Source organism: Erpetoichthys calabaricus, chromosome 13 (genome assembly GCF_900747795.2).
Source record: "Erpetoichthys calabaricus chromosome 13, fErpCal1.3, whole genome shotgun sequence".
NCBI lineage: Eukaryota > Metazoa > Chordata > Cladistia > Polypteriformes > Polypteridae > Erpetoichthys > Erpetoichthys calabaricus.
The window spans coordinates 37,050,817-37,071,493 of record NC_041406.2 but is presented as its reverse complement, the minus strand read 5'-3'; the positions used below and the strand labels follow the sequence as shown (position 1 = coordinate 37,071,493).

General features: G+C 38.1%; 1 protein-coding gene across 1 annotated transcript in view; it reads left to right on the top strand.

Moving 5' to 3' along the window:
• Positions 1-20,677, top strand: part of gabbr2 (gamma-aminobutyric acid (GABA) B receptor, 2) — a 911,705-nt gene that overhangs the window by 499,667 nt on the left and 391,361 nt on the right. Inside the window, exon 3 of the mRNA XM_028818131.2 lies at positions 3,773-3,943. Coding sequence (XP_028673964.1) covers positions 3,773-3,943 — 171 coding nt within the window. The remainder of the gene's footprint in view (positions 1-3,772; positions 3,944-20,677) is intronic.

Here is a 20,677-nt window from a genome sequence, read left to right as displayed (position 1 = left end):
AAGCACCTCAAAAGCTAGACATCATGCCAAGATCCAAAGAAATTCAGGAACAAATGAGAACAAAAGTAATTGAGATCTATCAGTATGGTAAAGGTTATAAAGCCATTTCTAAAGCTTTGGGACTCCAGCGAACCACAGTGAGAGCCATTATCCACAAATGGCAAAAACATGGAACAGTGGTGAACCTTCCCAGGAGTGGCCGGCCGACCAAAATTACCCCAAGAGCGCAGAGACGACTCATCCGAGAGGTCACAAAAGACCCCAGGACAACGTCTAAAGAACTGCAGGCCTCACTTGCCTCAATTAAGGTCAGTGTTCACGACTCCACCATAAGAAAGAGACTGGGCAAAAACGGCCTGCATGGCAGATGTCCAAGACGCAAACCACTGTTAAGCAAAAAGAACATTAGGGCTCGTCTCAATTTTGCTAAGAAACATCTCAATGATTGCCAAGACTTTTGGGAAAATACCTTGTGGACTGATGAGACAAAAGGTGAACTTTTTGGAAGGCAAATGTCCCGTTACATCTGGCGTAAAAGGAACACAGCATTTCAGAAAAAGAACATCATACCAACAGTAAAATATGGTGGTGGTAGTGTGATGGTCTGGGGTTGTTTTGCTGGTTCAGGACCTGGAAGGCTTGCTGTGATAGATGGAACCATGAATTCTACTGTCTACCAAAAAATCCTGAAGGAGAATGTCCGGCCATCTGTTCGTCAACTCAAGCTGAAGCGATCTTGGGTGCTGCAACAGGACAATGACCCAAAACACACCAGCAAATCCACCTCTGAATGGCTGAAGAAAAACAAAATGAAGACTTTGGAGTGGCTTAGTCAAAGTCCTGATCTGAATCCAATTGAGATGCTATGGCATGACCTTAAAAAGGCGGTTCATGCTAGAAAACCCTCAAATAAAGCTGAATTACAACAATTTTGCAAAGATGAGTGGGCCAAAATTCCTCCAGAGCGCTGTAAAAGACTCATTGCAAGTTATCGCAAACGCTTGATTGCAGTTATTGCTGCTAAGGGTGGCCCAACCAGTTATTAGGTTCAGGGGGCAATTACTTTTTCACACTTTTTTTGTAGGTTTGGATTTTTTTTTCTCCCTAAATAATAAAAACCACCATTTACAAACTGCATTTTGTGTTTACTTGTGTTATATTTGACTAATGGTTAAATGTGTTTGATGATCAGAAACATTTTGTGTGACAAACATGCAAAAGAATAAGAAATCAGGAAGGGGGCAAATAGTTTTTCACACCACTGTATCTATCTATCTATCTATCTATCTATCTATCTATCTATCTATCTATCTATCTATCTATCTATCTATCTATCTATCTATGATGTAAAAAAAAAAAAAAAATGGGCGTATAAGTCGGGGCCTGATTTTATGATCGATTTTTCAGATTTGAAGACCCGACTTGTATGTGAGTATATATGGTAAAAGAAAAAATTATTTTATGAGATGCACCATCTTGTTCTGTGTACCATAAGGATAAGTTCACATCTATTATTTGAATTCTTTTTGTGTGATGTGCATAGATCAATGTATTTTATTAAATGTGGAGATACACTTTGCTATTGTGTGCTAAAAAATGTTGCATAACTCATTGTAGTTTCTGGATCCACACATAGCCATTATAATTAGTTTGTTTTTAGGTTTTCAGCTTCTAATGAAAAGCAGACATTCATTTGAAATATTAAACTTTTCCTATTGTTTACTGAGCATTTTTGAAAACCTGATTGTTTAAAATCTGCAGAAGAAGACATCAATATTTTTAGCTGTGTTATATATGGAGGGCAAAAATTACAGAACCTCTAATGCTTTTCTAATGATGTTCCATTATTATTATTATTATTATTATTATTATTATTAAAAAGTGCTGTTAGAACATTAGACGAGATGACACCTTTCAGCCCAAAATCCTTGTTAATGATAGCCACCTAATATCTGAAAAATACATCAAGCTGAGTCCTAGACTCCACCACATTACTTAGTAATTTATTCCATGTGTCTAAAGTTCTCTGTGGAAAGAATAACGTTTCTTTTTTTTTTTTTTAATTTTATTGTAATCATTAGATCAAATTTTTACAAAAGATAGGATTGAAAACAAGTCACCCCCACCCCTGAGAGAAAGAGCATTGCCAACAGAGTAAAACTTAAGGCTTGTAGACATACCTAAAGTGATGAGTTTAATAGGGCAATAGAGATAAATGGAGAAGAAAAAGAAGTGTGGAGATAATTGCTTCCTCGGTGCATTAAGAGCTTATTCTAAGATATTATTGATTAGATCCTGCCAGGTTTTGAAAAAATTCTGTACAGATCCTCTAACTGAATATTTGATTTTTTCCAATTTCAGAATAACGTTTCTTTATATCACAGCCATACAAGCCTGAATGCATCCGATCTAGTCTCAAAACCCAATTTGTGAGCAAAGTTTGCACTTAACAAGTTTCCATGTATTTCGCTATGTGCTTATTGAAGAAGTGGTGTCTGGAATCCACTGTATGAATTCCTTTTAGAATTTTAAACAAACTTCAGTCATGTCACCTCTTAATCCCTGTTTACTTAAATTAAAAATGTTCAGCTCAGTCTTTCCTTGTAGCTCATATCTCACAGTGACAGAATTAGCTAAGCCAGTCTTCTGTGGAACTTCTGTGGTGTTGCTAAATCTTGTAAAATGAAGACAAAATGGTTGTTTTCGACCAAGAGGAATACAAAAGTCCAAATGAAATGTTGGGCTGGCAACCGGGTCACTCCTTTTACTGAAATGATAATGATAATTTGAAACAAAATAGCTAGCACATGATGGCACAAAAAGCAACAAAATGTGGCTTCAACCATTGGCTGGTAAAACGGGGCTTGGATGAGCATTCAGGCTTCAGGATGGAGTTCCATTTGGCAGGTTGCTTGTGGCCAAATGAGGTGATTCCTTCTGAGAATGACCTGCTCTTATAATCCATGGACCAGAATTGGCGATGTCACTTGCCCTCATTGGGTGTCTTCTCTGAGATATGGGTGGCAAAAGAAACAAGACAGTCAACAGTTGTGCCCCCTCTTATCCTGCCGTGGTAGCGCTTACATCTGCTGAGTCCAGAAGATGACCCTCTGATGTGCATGCATGACACAGTGTACTGCTGATTAACAGTTTGTCCACAGAGTACTTTATGAATAAGTCCATCAATGTCAAACAAAATACAATCATCAAAAAAAATCATCAAGCCACATGCACGACTGTAGAATAAATGCCAGAAATATACAATCAACCTAGCATGATGCCACTTGATGGGCTGATTAACCAGACTGGAGGCTTACGGCACCTAGTGGCATGTTCTAGAAATACTGTACAGCCTAGTTCCATGCTATTGACTGATTCCAGAAATTTTTGGGGACCCCTCATACATTTCCTGATGCAAATATATTCCTGTTATTGTACTTTCTACCTCTTATTCATATTTATTAAGATTTTTTCCATCCTCTTAATGTCAGTATAGTATTTGCTAATGCTCCTTATAACAATGACTTTCCTAAAATGTTTTCTTTAGATATTGTTACATCCTGTAGGAGGGAAAATAATCTGCAAACCTAAAACACTGATTATTCAGAAGTCCATGCTGCTACTACAGCTCAAGCTGCTTCTGTTGTGATGGTTCCATTTTATAGCCTATTGTACATTTTTCTAGTTATAAATGTTCTGCTGTAGAATGTGTGCAAACATTGCACTTATTCTAACAATTCAAATAATTTTTACTTCTCTGTTCTCTCTACAGCTTTCATTTGCTGCAACAACACCTGTTCTTGGAGACAAAAAAAAGTATCCCAACTTCTTCAGAACCGTCCCTTCAGACAATGCAGTAAATCCAGCGGTGGTCAAGTTTCTTCAGCAATACAACTGGAGGCGGGTGGGCACTTTAACCCAAGATGTACAAAGATTCTCCGAGGTAAGTTATGTCTCCAGGGAGTTTTCATTTGAAGTAAAAGTTCTGGAAAATGTTAACTGAACATATAGAGAAAAAATATTAAAAGTTCAATTGAAAACAAAATAAACATTTTACATGGTATAAAGAAGGGAGACATTCCTACTCCGTAAGCCAGTGGTTCTCACCAACTGTTACTTCTGGGCGACTACGTCAGCTATTTGATTGCAAATGATCTATGATTTACTAAATTCATTTTAATTCAGCGTATTTTTATTAAGCACAGTCATAGTCATATTATGAGCCCAGAACACAATATAATAACCATAAATTTAGAACAAAATAAATTAATATGGCAAATTAGAATACTAATTCACTACGATTACACCCGTGAGAGAATTAAACTGTTTGTGACATTGTTTTTTCTGGGATATTACATTTAATGTAGCCTCTAGCATGTGACCTACTATGAATTCACAGAACAGAAAATAACTTGGGAATTTCAGAGAAAACTGTGATCAGAAACTTTAGAGATATGTTGCACACAAGTGAGGAAAATATATCTGTTTGAAAATTCTTTAACCAAAGGAAATTGTCAGGAGCCAGCACAGTTTGTGAATTAAATTGGCAAAATGTTTGTCTTCCTGCTTCTCAATCCACTGCTGGACTCCATTAAATGAGTGCTTGCTTTAGAGAAAAAACAAAGCAATAAGACAGCTGGTCAGAAAGAAAAAGAAAACAGTAGATAGATGGAAAAAGAAATAAACAAGGGAAAACCCGAGAGAAAAAAAAGGAAAAGATATTTAAAAGGAAAATCTTAGATATTGAGCTACAAAGAAAAGTTTTCCTTCTCTTTTTTCTGTTAAGAATTTCAGTGTCTTGTTCAATGTTTGGTTGGCTAATCTTTGGTACTTTGTTTCCTTTGCTGAACCTTATGTGCTATATCTTGATTCTGTTTTTTGTTTTATTTTCTTTTGTTTCTCTAGTTTTTATATCTGAAAATGTTCTGCCTTTTACTTTTGATGATAGAAATTCATTGAAATGGCTTGGAGAGTAAAGAAATCAATTCCTTCAATTTGCAGGTTTTCTCTACAGGAACCAGTTATCAGAAATTGTCAGGCGCTCCGCCCTATGTCCCATTTTCTGGAAATCATCTTCCTCTGTTCCCTCTTTTTGTCATAATTGTACATGACTATATGTGTATTTTGTCTTGTTTTTTTATATTAGAGAATCCACTTTATCAGGTTTTGCTCTATTTTGATTTGAGTTTTCAAAGTTTTTTTTTTTTTAAATTTTTTCTGTGTTAATGCGATACAGGAATTGCATCATGTGACCAAGGCAGTCACCACAATATGGTGACATTTCTGTGTAATGGTATCCCTTAGATGGGTAAACAGAACAAATCATTAGCTGTAGTTACCTTTTTTCAAAGAAGAAGGCCTAGTATTAGGTTCTGTTCGTTTTTTTTTAAATTTTCTCTTTAAGTTGATATCTGAATTTCATTTTTGCTCTTTTGGCTTTGTTATCTGGTTCAATAGCCTTTTGGCTACGATCGCTTTTGTTGTCACTGTGATTCAGGATTGCATTTCCATCTCCTAGTCCTTTTCTCTTTCAATAATCCTCAGAGATGAAGTGTCGTTATGCTTATCTCTGGCTGTTGCTGAGCAACACCAGTGTTGTAGCGATCACGTGATGGATTTAATGAATTTAAAAATTGAGAATCTCAGTGGAGGCCTGCTGTCAAATATTGTGTATTGTTTACCTGTGCAACAACCATCCTCTGAATTTCTCATGATTCTTGTTCATTTTGGTACTTTTTGACTTTTGTTTTGATTTTTGGATTTTGCTTTTTGTCTGTTGTTTTAGTGCCTACCTCTTTACCTATTTGGAATTATCACTGTTCTCTAAATCAGTTTATGTATGACTCTTTGTCTGCTATTTGAGAATTATTTTTTTGGAAATCAGGCTTAACAATGAACAATGATTCAGTTTATCATTGTGCTACACTTGTATTTAAGTGAACATGATCATATCTGTGTTCCACACAGCTGGCTTGACTTTCCAGAATGATATGCAGTAGTAGTTACCAATAATGTGGTGCTGTTGTTTCTGTGGGCACTTATATAACCTGACACTGGTGTATTAGAAGTAAGTGACATAGAATGTTATCTTATCCATTATGGATTAGAACCCAAAATTCTCAGAACTGGTCAATAGCATAAGAACACGGTATAGTTTTCAAATATGCCGTTAGGTATCAAATGCCTATAGTACGGTTAATCAGAGTGCTAAATGGCATTGTGCTAAATTGATTGAATGCCTGTTTTGGCTGTTTATTCTATAATCATGCATTTAACTTGGGCAAGGTTATTTTTTTTCTCCAACCAGCAATGGCAGATTTGTTGAGCTTTTAGACATTGATAGACTTGTTCATAAAGAGTTCTCGCACCCTGTAACTTCCTCAGTGGTCAGAAAAATACTGGCGAAAGGTAAAGAAACATTATAAGAAAAATACTTAAGTGCAAAATACACAAAATGGAGAAACAGAACGCAAAATGTATAGCAGCAGCTCTGCATTATTCTCCTAGCCTTATTCTACACATGTTGTTCAGTATCAGTCAGACAGGGTTGTTTGTCCAATTTTCATTCAAAAATGTTGCCTTAGTGCTAGGTTAGGTTTTGACTTTGATTTCAGTTTTGACTTCCAACTCTTGTCTTGCCCTTTTGTTTTATGCCAGCAGTTTCTAGCAGATCTCCTAGGTTTGACCTTTTACCTATGCTGACTATATTATTACTTGTTTGGTATCTCACAGTTTCTTTTCCTGCTCACAATAATCTTTGGCACACTTTGCCTCAACTGTCCCCATATGCTGACACCTGACCTCACTCTGTCTCTGCTTAGAAGGTTAGATATTCCCATTTTCCGTCATCCTAGGGTATCTTTCATGCTTATGTACCGGTCACATTTCTCCTTTACTTTTCTTGGTGCTCCTGATATTGTCAGGGCAGCCAGCCCAAACACAAGATCCTTTTCCTCCCTTAAGTGCTTGCTCATGATCTTTTTGCTGACAGTATGGCTCCATCTTTTCTTTGAAGGTCTTTAAGGGACTTTTCTTTATATTATTCCAATCTGCTAGTGTATAATTTCCAAAATCCTAGCTGTAAGGCTTTAATGGCTACAATGTAAATTGCTATAGTTACTCTGAGTTCACTAGTTGGCACTGTATTACTCTCTGCTTTGGCATGAATTGATCCTGAACATCTTTCCCACAAATGCAGGTAATAAAGTCATATATCTGTGTTACCTAACACAATAGATTAAAAAAGCTAATTGATCAAAATGAAATATTTTGGCATGAATTATTCATAGATTGTGAGATTCTCTTTAAAACAGTAACACCCAGCCATTGAAGCCACTAAGTATAAAGCTTCTCAACCTTATCATGGGTGCCACCCATACACTTTCCTCTGGGTTTACTTAAACCATGCACTATTTTGAATGGATCTGATTCTAAAAGCTATGTCAGGTCTTAATTGTGCTATCGATAAAAATGCAAAACTTTCCATTTAATGAACTAAACAATAAGAGATAAAAGCATTGGTTTAGTAAGAAGGAAAAACAGCTAGTGAATGCTGTTATGAAAAATTAAGCCCCTTTTAAAAATTAATGAATGAAAGCAGCCTGCAGGAAATGTGATCTTTAAATATCTTGATTGCAAAAGCTATGCATTAGCTTCATTAGTCGATGTTTTCCTGGGTTTTTAATTTCTGAGTTTGATGACTTTCTCTGCACCATACAATATGTGTACATGGAGGGTGGGAGCATACGTGAGTCAGGTTTCAGTAATGTGACTGGCACAATGCATGAGTGAAAAGTGGTGTTAAAATCAGAAACTTTCTCACAGTTACAAATGCAGTATTATTTTTTACCAACCAAGAACTTGAATTTCATTGTATAGAAGTTTGAATGAAGTATTATTGCATATTTTCTGTATCTTAGGTGGAGTGGTGGCTCTGAGGCAAAGAATCTGCGCTGGTATCTGGAAGTTTGCCAGTTCAAATCCCATTACTGCCAGAAGGGATCCTACTCTGTTGGGCCCTTCAGCAGTGCTATTAGCCAGAAAACTGCTCTGGGGTGCTGTACAATAGCTGACCCTAAACTCTGACCTCCAAAGGTCATGCGAAAAGACAATTTTCCTTTGGGGATTAATATAGTGTACCAAAAAAAAATGATTACTGTATAGGTCGACATCTTCAAATATTACACTTGACTTCTTTTGAGGCATACATGGTGTTTTGCCTGAAAACTTGTATATTAAATGCATGTTTAGGAACATACTAGTTAAATGTGCTGCTTTGGATTTATGGGATTGAAAATAAAAACAGTTAAAAAAGTTCTTTACACATTTCACAATGCTTATAAGCACTTATAAAGCCCATTTCCTTTGTATGACCTTGTGTGCTGCATGCAGCTGGGACAGTGAACCGATTGTCTTTCGAAGTGTTGTCTTTTGTGCCTGCATTATTAAACATGGATATTCATTTTACAGAAGTGGAAATCAAATCTGAAAATGTGTTATCGACAATGTGAACTTGCAGTTATTAGCTTAGACTACTGTTGTTCATTATGAGCATCTATGATCATGGTGCATATGAAGTCAGATCTATGATTTTGGGGAATTTTTTTTATGCTTGGTTGAAAAATAATTTTACATGTTGTAGACTAACAAACTTGAGGGTTGTCCATTGTAAGCCTTTTATCATTTTGTGTTATTTATGACACAGCGTATCAAGCAGCCACTCTGAGCCAACAAGAGAACTCTGAGTGCAAGAGGGGATTAATTATTGTCATGAGAGCCGCCGAGTATTATCTGGGCATGCAAATTAGACTAAAACAATTTGCTCGGCAAAGTTAAATCATTTATGTGCATGTTGAAGAGGTTATTAGACCAGATAAGGTAGATTTTTATTTTTCATAATGTATGACATTCAAACTGCCTTCCCCTGTCAGTCTCGAAGGATGATATGCCAGATTTAGTTTTACATAAAATATGAAAAAATACATCAATTTTTAAAATTAATGGCCATTTTGTGACATTTACTGTTGCATCACATTGTTGGCATCATTCAATCAAGCAGCATTTAACTACTGATAATTATAAAACTGAGCTGCTAAGAATAAACACATATTGTGTAATACAAGCAGTTTAATATCATATATAAGTAATAAATTAGTACACAAGTGAAAAACAACTTTTCAAACATAATAAACAAAAATAAAAAAATATTTCAGTCTAGGGCAGGGGTAGGCAACGTCGGTCCTGGTGAGCCGCAGTGGCTACAGGTTTTCATTCCAACCCAATTGCTTAATTAGAAATCAATCATTGCCAATCTCAGACCTTATTTAATTTTATGGCTTGTTAGTCTGTGCAATGTAAGGCTCTTATATCGTAGATTTTTTTCCTTTCCAAAGATATCATCCAAATGATTTGAAGCCTAAAACAGATCATTTTCAGTCTGTCACATTTTTCTATTAAGTGTTTTATTAAATCAAACAGTGCATGATGAACACACACAGATGTAATTGGAAAAAAGCTAGCTGGAGAACTGCTGGCTGCTTTGTCTTTTACATCTTATTGCTAATAAGGAGCAATTAAAACACTGAATGCAGCAGTTTAAGATTGAAATAAGCAATTAAGGTTGGAGAACCTTAACAAGCGAGACCACTAAAATGAAGCATCAAAATGTCACTTAAGCAATATGTGCTTCATCAGCAATAATTGAGTTCTCGTTAAGGAACTGGGTTGGAACAAAAACCTGCACATACTGCGGCTCACCAGGACCGACGTTGCCTACCCCTGGTCTAGGGTATTACTTTATTTATTGTTATAACAAACACCAATCATACCGCTTCAGAGCAACTCACCATTGGTTAAGTTATCCAAGTCCACACCCAGAAACATGTGTGGTAAATCATCAGTCCCAAGGAAGATATAATCACGTGACTAGTGATCCCCTACTGTTCAGTCACAGTGTCATGCAGACGAATTTCAAACACCATGGGTCCTTCTTCAGGACTAAAATGGTTTCGCTGTCCTATTTGGTATATAGCTGTGTTGAATCACCATAAATACAGTGCACAAAGATGATTATATTTTTAACTTTCATGGAAGAACATGTTAGAAAATGTATGTATGGTGTAAGGTTACATGGAGTAAAATTAAAGGATTAAGTTAACTGTTTTGAAAGTTGGAGCAATTCAGTTTTTGTTTAATTCACCAAAAATGCAATTAATACATATTTTTAATTAAACATGTTTGTAACGATGACTCATATTCAAAAACAGCACTTATAATGGAATGTAATTACATGCATTATCCCAGTTAGGGTAGGCCTGCACCAGGAGTCTTCTTTAAGTCTTTACCTCTTTGATCTGATTATGGAAGTGTTGAGCCATGGAATAAAAGACCAATCCTCTTGGTGCATGCTTTTTGCTGATGACATTGTGTTGTCCAGCACCAGAAAAAAAGGAAGTGTAGAGGAAGTTGGAAGAATGCAGAAGGGCTTTGGAAGTTAGCCTGCAGGGAGAGCAATTGAAAAGAGTGGAAAAATTTAAATATCTGGGATCAGCAGTAGCCTTAGATGGAAAACTAGATGCAGAGATAATCCATAGAGTGCAGTGTGGATGGAACAACTGGGAGAAGATATCAGGACTATTGTGTGACTGAAGAATTAAGGAGAAGGTTAAAGGTAAGGGTTTAAGGACAGTGGTAAGACCAGCAATGACGTATGGAGTTGAGACATGAGCAGCAAAGTGAGCACAGGAGAAGAAGTTGGATGTGGCAGAAATGAAAATTTTGAGATAGATTTGTGGAGTTACAAAAAGGGACAGAATAAGAAATGAGCCAATTGAAGGTACAACAAAATTGGGGGATATATGTAAGAAAGTACAGGAGTGTGGGTTGAAGAGGTATGCACATGCGATGAGGAGAGACAATGAATATGGGAATGGAAATACAGTGGAAGAGAAAGTGAGAGAGGCCAAAGTGGAAGTGGATGGATAAAGAAAAAGAAGATCTGAAGGAAAAGGGCCTGAATGGTGAGGAGGTGCAAGAGAAGGTAATAAAGCACACTGATCCCACAGAGAAGTGGGAAAAGATGAGGAGGAAGAAGGAGAGGTAGTAGTGACCTGTATCGTAGTGTCATAGTGACCTGTATCACCTACAATGCTGGTCCCTGTGTGCTAATTAAATTGGAAAAACAGAAATAGCAACTAATGAATGATTGTTAAGATACTATAAATGAAATGTAAAACCATAGAAGCAAAAAAATTATATAACTCCTTATAGGAAATTAGGAAAAGTTGCTGAATATATCCTAAAACATCTGTCCCAGGCTGATAAGAAAAGATATTAAAAAAAACTTTAGAAATTATAAGGAAATGGATCCTTATAAAAAACTAGAAAGTCTTCACCAATTATGTTACAAACCACAGGGCGGGCTGCTAATCTCTAGTTTGCCAAACAAAACACTTTACAAAAAAGCCTTTGTTGGCAACTGTACTTTAAAATCAATCAATTAACCCTTATTTTATTTAGAGTCTTTCCTAAAGGAATCAGAGCACTTTTCAAAATGAAATGGTATTTAATTTTATTCAGAAGTAAACAGGCAATTTATTATGATGCAGTACAAGCATAGTCTAAACACAAATAGGGAAATAAACCAGAACAGAACAGGGAATTAAGTGAAAAAAAGAAACGCACAGACAAGGACCAACACAGCAGACCCAGATATGGAGAGTTTTTGAGGAGATATCAGATATCTCTTTGTGAAGGCAATTTATAAAACCTGGAGCTTAGCAAAAAGATTGAATTGATTTCACACTACACCACAAATCTGGCTTTAACTGAGCTAATTAATTTATTTTCTACCCTGGTAAGCAGCTTCATTACATCCTATATGCTACAGTCGTCAGTTGCTTCAAAAACAACATATATCAGTTTTTTTCAAAAAATAAATACTTCTTGATGTCTTTGCCTTTTCAAAAGCTCATCATCACACATACTGCCAATACATGTTGTTAAATATATCATAAAGTATAAAAAAAAAAAACCTAAGTGAAACTCATATAGCATATACTGTACGTGGTCAGTACTCATGCTGTGTGCCTCCATATTTCCTATGCAGTTACCAAATGGTTTTATATCATCAGCTAAGGTCAGCCCACATCACTAAGTGGGTTCACTTCAAATGAAGTAACCCATCTATCAACAGGCAGGCATTTTCACACTAAAGGCCAAATTGAAAAAAAAATTACAGGACAAAGCATATTGGAGCATTGGTATGAAAGGGACTATAGAAATAGAGCAGTGCAGAGGTGTGTTGTGCCTCTGTATCCTCAAGTATGCTTTTGGGAAGATGTTACTTGGACCAAATACAATGAACACATCTCCCTTTTTCTGGCTCAATTACAGTGGCTACCTGCCCTGTATCAGATTATGTTCATTGTCTCTTTTTGATCAACAAAAGATGTTAGTTTAAACGTTTTGTAGACCATTTGGCATTGTTACTTGAACCTTACCAACCTGCTAGAAAGCAGATCCTGCGACCCTAACCTTCTAACAATTTCAAAGACCTTCTTTGCAGATCTTGGAGAGAGCTCCTTCCTGAAATCTCTCCTTCGGTCTGTTTCCAAAGCTCCATCAATGATACATTCAGATCTCCGTTAAAGAATTCCCTCCTGTCTGTTGTATCTCAGCTTGACTGTATTTTACCTGTATTGTTATTCCCTTCTTCTGTATCAACTGTGTTAATTTAATGCTGCCAGACTGCCTTCTTAGGCTGTCCAACTGCTCTGCTGTACTATTCTCTTGTTTTCTACTTCATCTTATAATTACAAATATGAAACTGAATTTACTGTGTAATTTGAAATGTATCCTCATTTGCCCTGATGAACTAAAAAGGATTAAATATGGCATTTGCAAGTCAGTACTTAGTAACACTCCCTTTGGGAAAAATCACAGTTTAAAAATGTTTTTTGTAGCCAGCTATGACCTTTGAATTCTTGTTTTAGAAAATCTTCCCCATTCTTCCTTGCAGATTGCTTCCGGCGTAGGGATATTTTTGGGCTGTCTTGCATTTAATCTACACTCAGATTTTCAAATATAGGGACTGCGAGGGCCATTCTAAAACCTTCACCGTGCTTTTATTGAGGTACTTCATAGTAGATTTCGAAGTGTGTTTTTGATCCTTGTCTTGTTGTAGAAGTTATCCTTTTTTCATTTTCAGTTTCCTGATGGATTGTCTGACATTCTCCTCAGTATTGAAATTTAGTGATATCCATTCTCCCCTGTACTTGCACAATGTTTCTTGTGCCACTAGCTGTTACACATCCTCAATGTATGATAGATCTACCTTCATACTTAACAGTTGGCAAGGTGTGCCTTTCTTCAAATGCTGCTCTTTTTTTCTCCAGCAAACCTTTTGCGGTTGTGGGCAAAGAGTTGGATTTAACTAAATCTGTTCACAGCACTTGGGTCCAAAATGCCTATTTTATGTAGATGTTGTTTTGCATAGATAGATAGATACTTCTGACTTAGCCAAAGATAAATAGATCAGTCACAGTGAGCAATTATAAAGGCCCTCTCTTGAAGTGATGTTACCAGCCCAGCATAGAGCATACCTTAGAAAACCCCACTGGTCTATCACAGAGCTTTAGAAGATGTGAAGGATATCATTTTCCACATTAAAGGGAAGGAGCCTGCTCTGCTCTGCCCTGCCTTCTATAGTTCCTCTGTGTTCTGAGACCAGTCCAACCTGTCATTGATATATGTACCTCTTTGCATTAGTAGCAGAGCACAACGTCCATAACCATTCCCTGAACAGTGACCAGGCACAGTGACTATTTGGTCCAGTGAAAGTCAATGACCAGTTCAGTAGCGTAGCATAGTGGGGGCGGCAGGGGCAGCCCGCCCCGGGCGGCACTTTTAGGGGTCGGCAAAATTCTTTAGAATTACTGTACTGTATATTTTAGTCTTTTAAATTGAAATACCTAAATAAGGGGGCGGCGGAATTTTCCTCCGCCCCGGGCGGCTGACACTCACGCTACGCCACTGGACCAGTTTCTTGGTTTTGCTGATCCTATATTGTGGACAGTTCTCTTTTCACCAAGAAACAAAGTTTTCCACTTGACTCCTATAGTCTGTTTCATCTCCTAAGTCCAGAATCATCTGAGAATTTCTTCAAGTGACATGACCAGTTGTTATATTTTTAGTCCAGTGTGTACAGAGTGAAGATGAAAGGAGTTCCAGTGTTTCTCCTGTCCACATCAGAGACACAATGCTTGAGCCTCACAAGCTGCAACCTACTCAAGAAATAGTCCATCATTCAGGACACCATAGCTGCATACTTAATATGTTGTTTTTGTGATGAGATTACATGTAAGTTTTCCTTCTACTGGCTCTTCCATGAAGGCCATGTCCATGTGAGTAACACTGCCTAGTAGAGCAGTGCACCACCACTCCTTTCTTTGCTGAACCTGCCTGCAGAACCCTTGTAGTCATATGGGGTTTTGCTTTGTCTTCCTACACAGTATATGAACTGTTCTGTCTGTTTCCTTGGTCTTCCAAATCTTGCTTTGACCTCCAAGATTCTCCTTAACTGCCATTTCTTAATGACATTTTGGACTGTAGAAATCGCTAGCTGTAAGCACTTTGATATCTTTTTAACGTCTTCTCCAGTTTTGTAGGCATCAGTTAGATTCATTTCCAGATCCTCTGTCAGTTTCTTAGAGAATCCGTGGCTGATGAGTGTTGCACAATGTTTGAAGAGTCGAAGAATTTATTAGGCTCTAGAACTGTCATCAGCTGACAATTCCTAATGACAATTGTTGACCAGGCTAACACCTAACAAGCTAAGCCAGACCAGACTAATGATTTTACAACTGAAAGGATGCCCAGACCTTTGCCTATGCCATGTTTACCCTTCTACATTGTTTCAATAAAGTTTCATGAAAATGCCATTGATTAATTTTGTTTGCTGTTAAAGTTGTACTTACTATTTTTTTTTTAAATGCAACAAAATATGTTATTTGGCCACGTGAGTCCAAACTTTTGTACGGAACAAGTAAAGACTACTTATAACAAGAGCTTTAGGTTATTAAATATGCTTCAGAAATTGACATTAAGCTAACTTAATTTTAATGAATTGTTATTGTATTTTCCAACCACAATCAGAATTATTTGTTAGTCGTCTAGCTGGTTCCAAAACAGTAAAAATGCAGTGGCATGGTACAATGACATAGAAAAGCAGAAGATGACAACTAAACAGAAAGACATAGCAAAGTCATTTGAAGATCTAAGTCATTATTTCTTTTCTGATGTGTATCAGTATTCTGGAAGCAACTTCCCATACTTAATGTAGTTGACTTGCAGTTCATGTTTAGAAGTCAGGCAACAGGTGCATGAATCCTAAATAGAGAAGTGAACACTTTTGTGAGCAAACAATATTCACGTCCAAAATAACAATACACATTTTAACAGCAAACACCATCACAAGGAAATTTGCCCAGGCAGTAGAGAGCATTTGTGTACAAGTGTAGAACACTGGAGGCCATGCTATTCCTCCAGGTGCACAGTGGCTGCAGGAGTTTCCTAATTAGGGGCTGTTGCTTGTTCTAAGTGGAGAGGGGAAGATGTTCTTCGTCTTGCTCATGTTATCATTTCATCCCAGTATATATTTTGTGTTTCAATGAAACTGTTGTTTGCTGTGGTCTTTAGTTTATTTTTTTTTTGCGTATGAGTCACATAATTGCAAGTGCTCTTGGCTTTAGCTGTGCTATTATATGATCAATAGTATTAGCAGTGCCGTGGTGCTCCTTGCTTTCTCATTAGTCAGGTTCTTCCACTATACAGGTCAATCCAGGGATCAGTCCAAATAGCTCCATGTTAAATATGGCCATGCTACTCAAATCCCATATCCCTCGGTGGATAATCACAAGAAAGTATTACAGTTAATGGTGAAAATCAGGCAGTTAGGGTTATGCTTTAGGTTTTTGATTTTTGTTCCTTTGATTTTGGTTTATGCTTTCTCATATTGATGTTATTTGGTTTAGGTGTTCAAAATAATCCTGGTACCTTGTCCGTATCAGAAATATTGTGTAGTGTATTAGAAACCCATAATCCAATCCTGTTTTTTTCTCACAATATTCTATGAAAAAAGGTGAACACACAGTTGCAGCTGTTGCCAAGTCATTTAGCCACCTATTGGCTACCTTGATACTATTTTGTTCTTATTAATTGGCTGAGGAGTAATAAAAAATGTGACATGTACAGTAATCCCTCCTCCATCGCGGGGGTTGCGTTCCAGAGCCACCCGCGAAATAAGGAAATCCGCGAAATAGAAACCATATGTTTATATGGTTATTTTTATATTGTCATGCTTGGGTCACAGATTTGCGCAGAAACACAGGAGGTTGTAGAGAGACAGGAACGTTATTCAAACACTGCAAACAAACATTTGTCTCTTTTTCAAAAGTTTAAACTGTGCTCCATGACAAGACAGAGATGACAGTTCTGTCTCACAATTAAAAGAATGCAAACATATCTTCCTCTTCAAAGGAGTGCCCGTCAGGAGCAGATCATGTCAGAAACAGAGAGGAAAGCAAACAAATCAATAGGGCTGTTTGGCTTTTAAGTATGCGAAGCACCACCGGTAAAAAGCTGTTGAAGGCGGCAGCTCACACCCCCTCTGTCAGGAGCAGGGAGAGAGAGAGAGAGAGACACAGAGAAAAACAAACAGTGAAAAATCAATACGTGCCCTTTGAGCTTTTAAGTATGCGAAGCACCGTGCAGCATGTCGCTTCACGAAGCAGCTGCACACAGAAGGTAGCAACGTGAAGATAATCTTTCAGCATTTTTAGACGAGCGTCCGTATCCTCTAGGTGTGCGAACAGCCCCCCTGCTCACACCCCCTACGTCAGGATCACAGATAGTCAGCGCAAGAGAGAGAAAGAAAAGTAAGTTGGGTAGCTTCTCAGCCATCTGCCAATAGCGTCCCTTGTATGAAATCAACTGGGCAAACCCAGTTGTCCTCAGAAATCCGCGAACCAGCAAAAAATCCGCGATATATATTTAAATATGCTTACATATAAATCCGCGATAGAGTGAAGCCGCGAAAGGCGAAGCACGATATAGCGAGGGATCACTGTATATGATCCACTACCTGAAAAAAATTGGCAAAATTATTATTGGAGAATATCAATTATATTGATATGTGTATGGGGGGCTTGCAATGGATTGCTGCTCCATCCAGGATTGGTTTCTGCTTTACACACAATCCTGCCAAGATGGACTTGCACCCCAGTGTTGGAGGCAAGGTTCACTCTCTATTTAGCAGCTGAATTCAGACAGTTCTGTACGGATACACATGGCCACATGGAGTATAGCAATATGACAACAGCAGTGAAGGGTCTGTTGAGGTAGTTTCTGCATACACTTTTATCCCAAACCATAACTAACCAAAAAATTCTTTAGCAACTGATATTTGTAAAATTTTCACCAAATTATCTATCTATCTATCTATCTATCTATCTATCTATCTATCTATCTATCTATCTATCTATCTATCTATCTATCTATCTATCTATCTATCTATCTATCTGTCTGTCTGTCTGTCTGTCTGTCTGTCTGTCTGTCTGTCTGTCTGTCTGTCTGTCTGTCTAAAGTTGCAAAAAATGAAAAACAGACAGTAAAATAAATGAAAACCCTGCCCATGATTTCACTGGTCAGCCTCAGAAATAGGCTTCACCCAAGCAGTTAGACCCCAAACTCAAGGAGCAGGCTTTCAAGCCTGCACAGGCCCAAAATAGGGCAGTGGCTTTAAATGTATAAAAATACTATTAAATGTCCCAAATTAGCTTAAAGGAAAAGGCCAATGAATAATCTTTATAAACTAAGACTGAAAAAAGGCAAGATAAAGACAAAAATAGACAAAAAGTATGCCTATGTCATTCTGGGAATGACAAAGGATTTTAAAAATGAATGAAAAAAATCACATTAACTCAAGAATTCAGACCCTATATTCAGTATTCAGTTGAAGCACATTAGGCAGCAATCACAGACTGGTGTCTTCTTGGGTATGACATGCAGACTTAGCACCTAGATTTCGAGATTATCTGCCCATTCTTCTCTTCTCAAGCTCTGTCAGGTTGGACAGAGACCATTGGCTGACAATTATTTTCAGGTCTCTCTGCAGGTGTTTGATTGAGTTCAAGTTCCGACTCAGGCTGGGCAATTCAAGAACATTCCCACATTTGTCCTTAAGTCACTCCTGTGTTGTCTTTGCTTTTTGCTTAGGATCATTGTCCTGATGAGAGATGAACTTTTGCTCCAGTCTGAAGTCCAGAGCACTCTGAAGCAGGTTTTCATTAAGGTTGTAACGGTTGAGGTGAAGCTAAGATTTACACCATTGACTAGATGGTGATTTATTTATTTTTTCACTGGGGACACCAGGAACACTCCCAGACTTGGCCCAACTCCCACACATTCACTCACAGAGACACAGTTAAAACAGCAGGTTAAATCAATAATAATGCAATATATTCAATAAATCTTCTATATATATAAAATCCCTATGTGCGTCCAGGTGTCCGTGTGTGGGTGTCTTCTGGTGAAGTGCGCATGCGCGGGGCATGGTGCGATGCGCGATATTACTGTCAGAGAAATTTAGAGGCGTTTTACGGAAATACGAACCAGTATTACTGCGAGAGGAAATTAAAGGTACGCAATACAGTGACTCATATTACAGCCACATACAAGCCAATATTACTGTTAGAGGAGATTAAAGGCATATTACCGACGCGCACGCATGTATTACCACCAGAGAAGATTAAAGGTATATTACGGACGTACAACCCAGCGGACGTACAAGACGGTATCCTTCAATAAGAGCGCGCATAGGTATCCTTCAATAAGGGCGCGCACAAAAAGGTGAGTCTCAAAAGGGCGACCTCAATTGGGCGCAGCGAATAAAGGCGCGCGTAAATAAAGATCTGCACCTTTGTTGCTCTTCACATATTCCAGAGCCATTTGAACTAAATTATCTACAAACGCCTTTATTCGCCACGCTCAATTGAGGTTGCCCTTTTGAAGCTCGCCTTTTTGTGCGCGCCCTTATTGAATAGAGCCGTACAAGACAGTATTACTGTTACAGAAAATTAAAGACACACAATACACGGCGGCAGCCCACGAAGAACGGTCAGCTCAGCAAGTAAACATCAACAAAAGAAAGGTTGAAAGAAAGAAAAATACGACCAACAAAGAGAATGAGGTCAAAGTCCCTTGCCATTTAATATAGACTGTTCCTACTAATGTTTATGCACTACTGTTCTAGCGCCCGTTATTGTAACGGGCTAAATGACTAGTAGAAATATAAACAACAAATAAACAGCCAACCCTCCCTAACTCCTCTACGGCAATAACAAATAATAACACGACTTAACAACAACGAACCAAAATTATAAACACTAATGAAAAAGTCCAAAACACAGTGCAAATTTTGCCGGCAACAGATGATGATGGATGACAGAGAGAGAGAGAGAGAGAGAAAGAGTCCTAATGGTATCCTGATGCAGTGAGGGGTGATGAGATTGAGACAAGACCAATCCAATCAGTACTCCCACGACTGGCAGACACAAGACAGACCATACAGTACATCCAGACAGGAACAGTAATCCAGGACAATAAACAGTAATACAATTGGGCATGATGGTGATGTAAACACAGATGGATGAATTTGGACCTTGGACATCAGACCTCCACTTGTTTTGTCGGTTCCCTCTTTAAAGGGCTCACTGGCCGGATTTTCTTCCCAGCAGCCCCTGTGTCCCCTGCTGTTGTCCAACACTGCTGGGACAGATGGAATATGTAGTCCTTTTCCCATAGGACTGCTACAAGGTTATGTCTTTACTATGCTCTGTTCAACTTTCCTTCAACCCTGTCTAGTCTCCCATACCCTGAAAAAAGACCCAGCAGCATGTTGCTGCCATCACCATGCCTCACCTTTGGAATGGTATTGCACAGGTGATGAGCATTGCCTGGTTTCCTGCAGACATGATGCTAATCTTTTATTCTTTATACCACAGTATGTGAGTCCTTCAGTGAGTCTAAGTGGGCTTCCATGTGTCTTTTACTGAGGAGAGGCTTCTGTCTATCCACTCTGTCATAAGGTCCAGATCAGTGGAGTGTTGCAGTGATGGGTGTCCCTTTGGAAGTTTCTTGCATCTCCACATAGGTCCTCTGGAGCTCAGCTAAAGTAACCATTGGGTTCTTGGTCATCTATTTTAGCATGGCTCTTCTCCCCTGATTATTTAGTTTTGCTTGGTGGCCATCTCTAGGAAGAATAATTATTGTTCCAAGCTTATTCCATGTAAGAATTATGGATGCCCCTGCATATTTGGGAATCTTGAGTGCTGCAGAAATGTTTTTGTAGCCTTTCCCAGATCTGTGCCTCAGCACAATTCTGTCTCTAAGATCTACAGTCAATTCCTTCGACCTCTTGCCTTGATTTCTGTGTTGATTCATATTGTCAACTGTGGAACTTCATATAGGCAAGAGTGTACCTTGCCCAATCATGTCCAAGCACTTGAATTTACCACAGGTGGACTCCAAAGAAGGTGCAGAAACATCTCAACGATGATCAATCGGATGAGATTCCCCTGAGCCGAATTTCAAGTGTCATAGCACAGGGTCTGCATGCTTG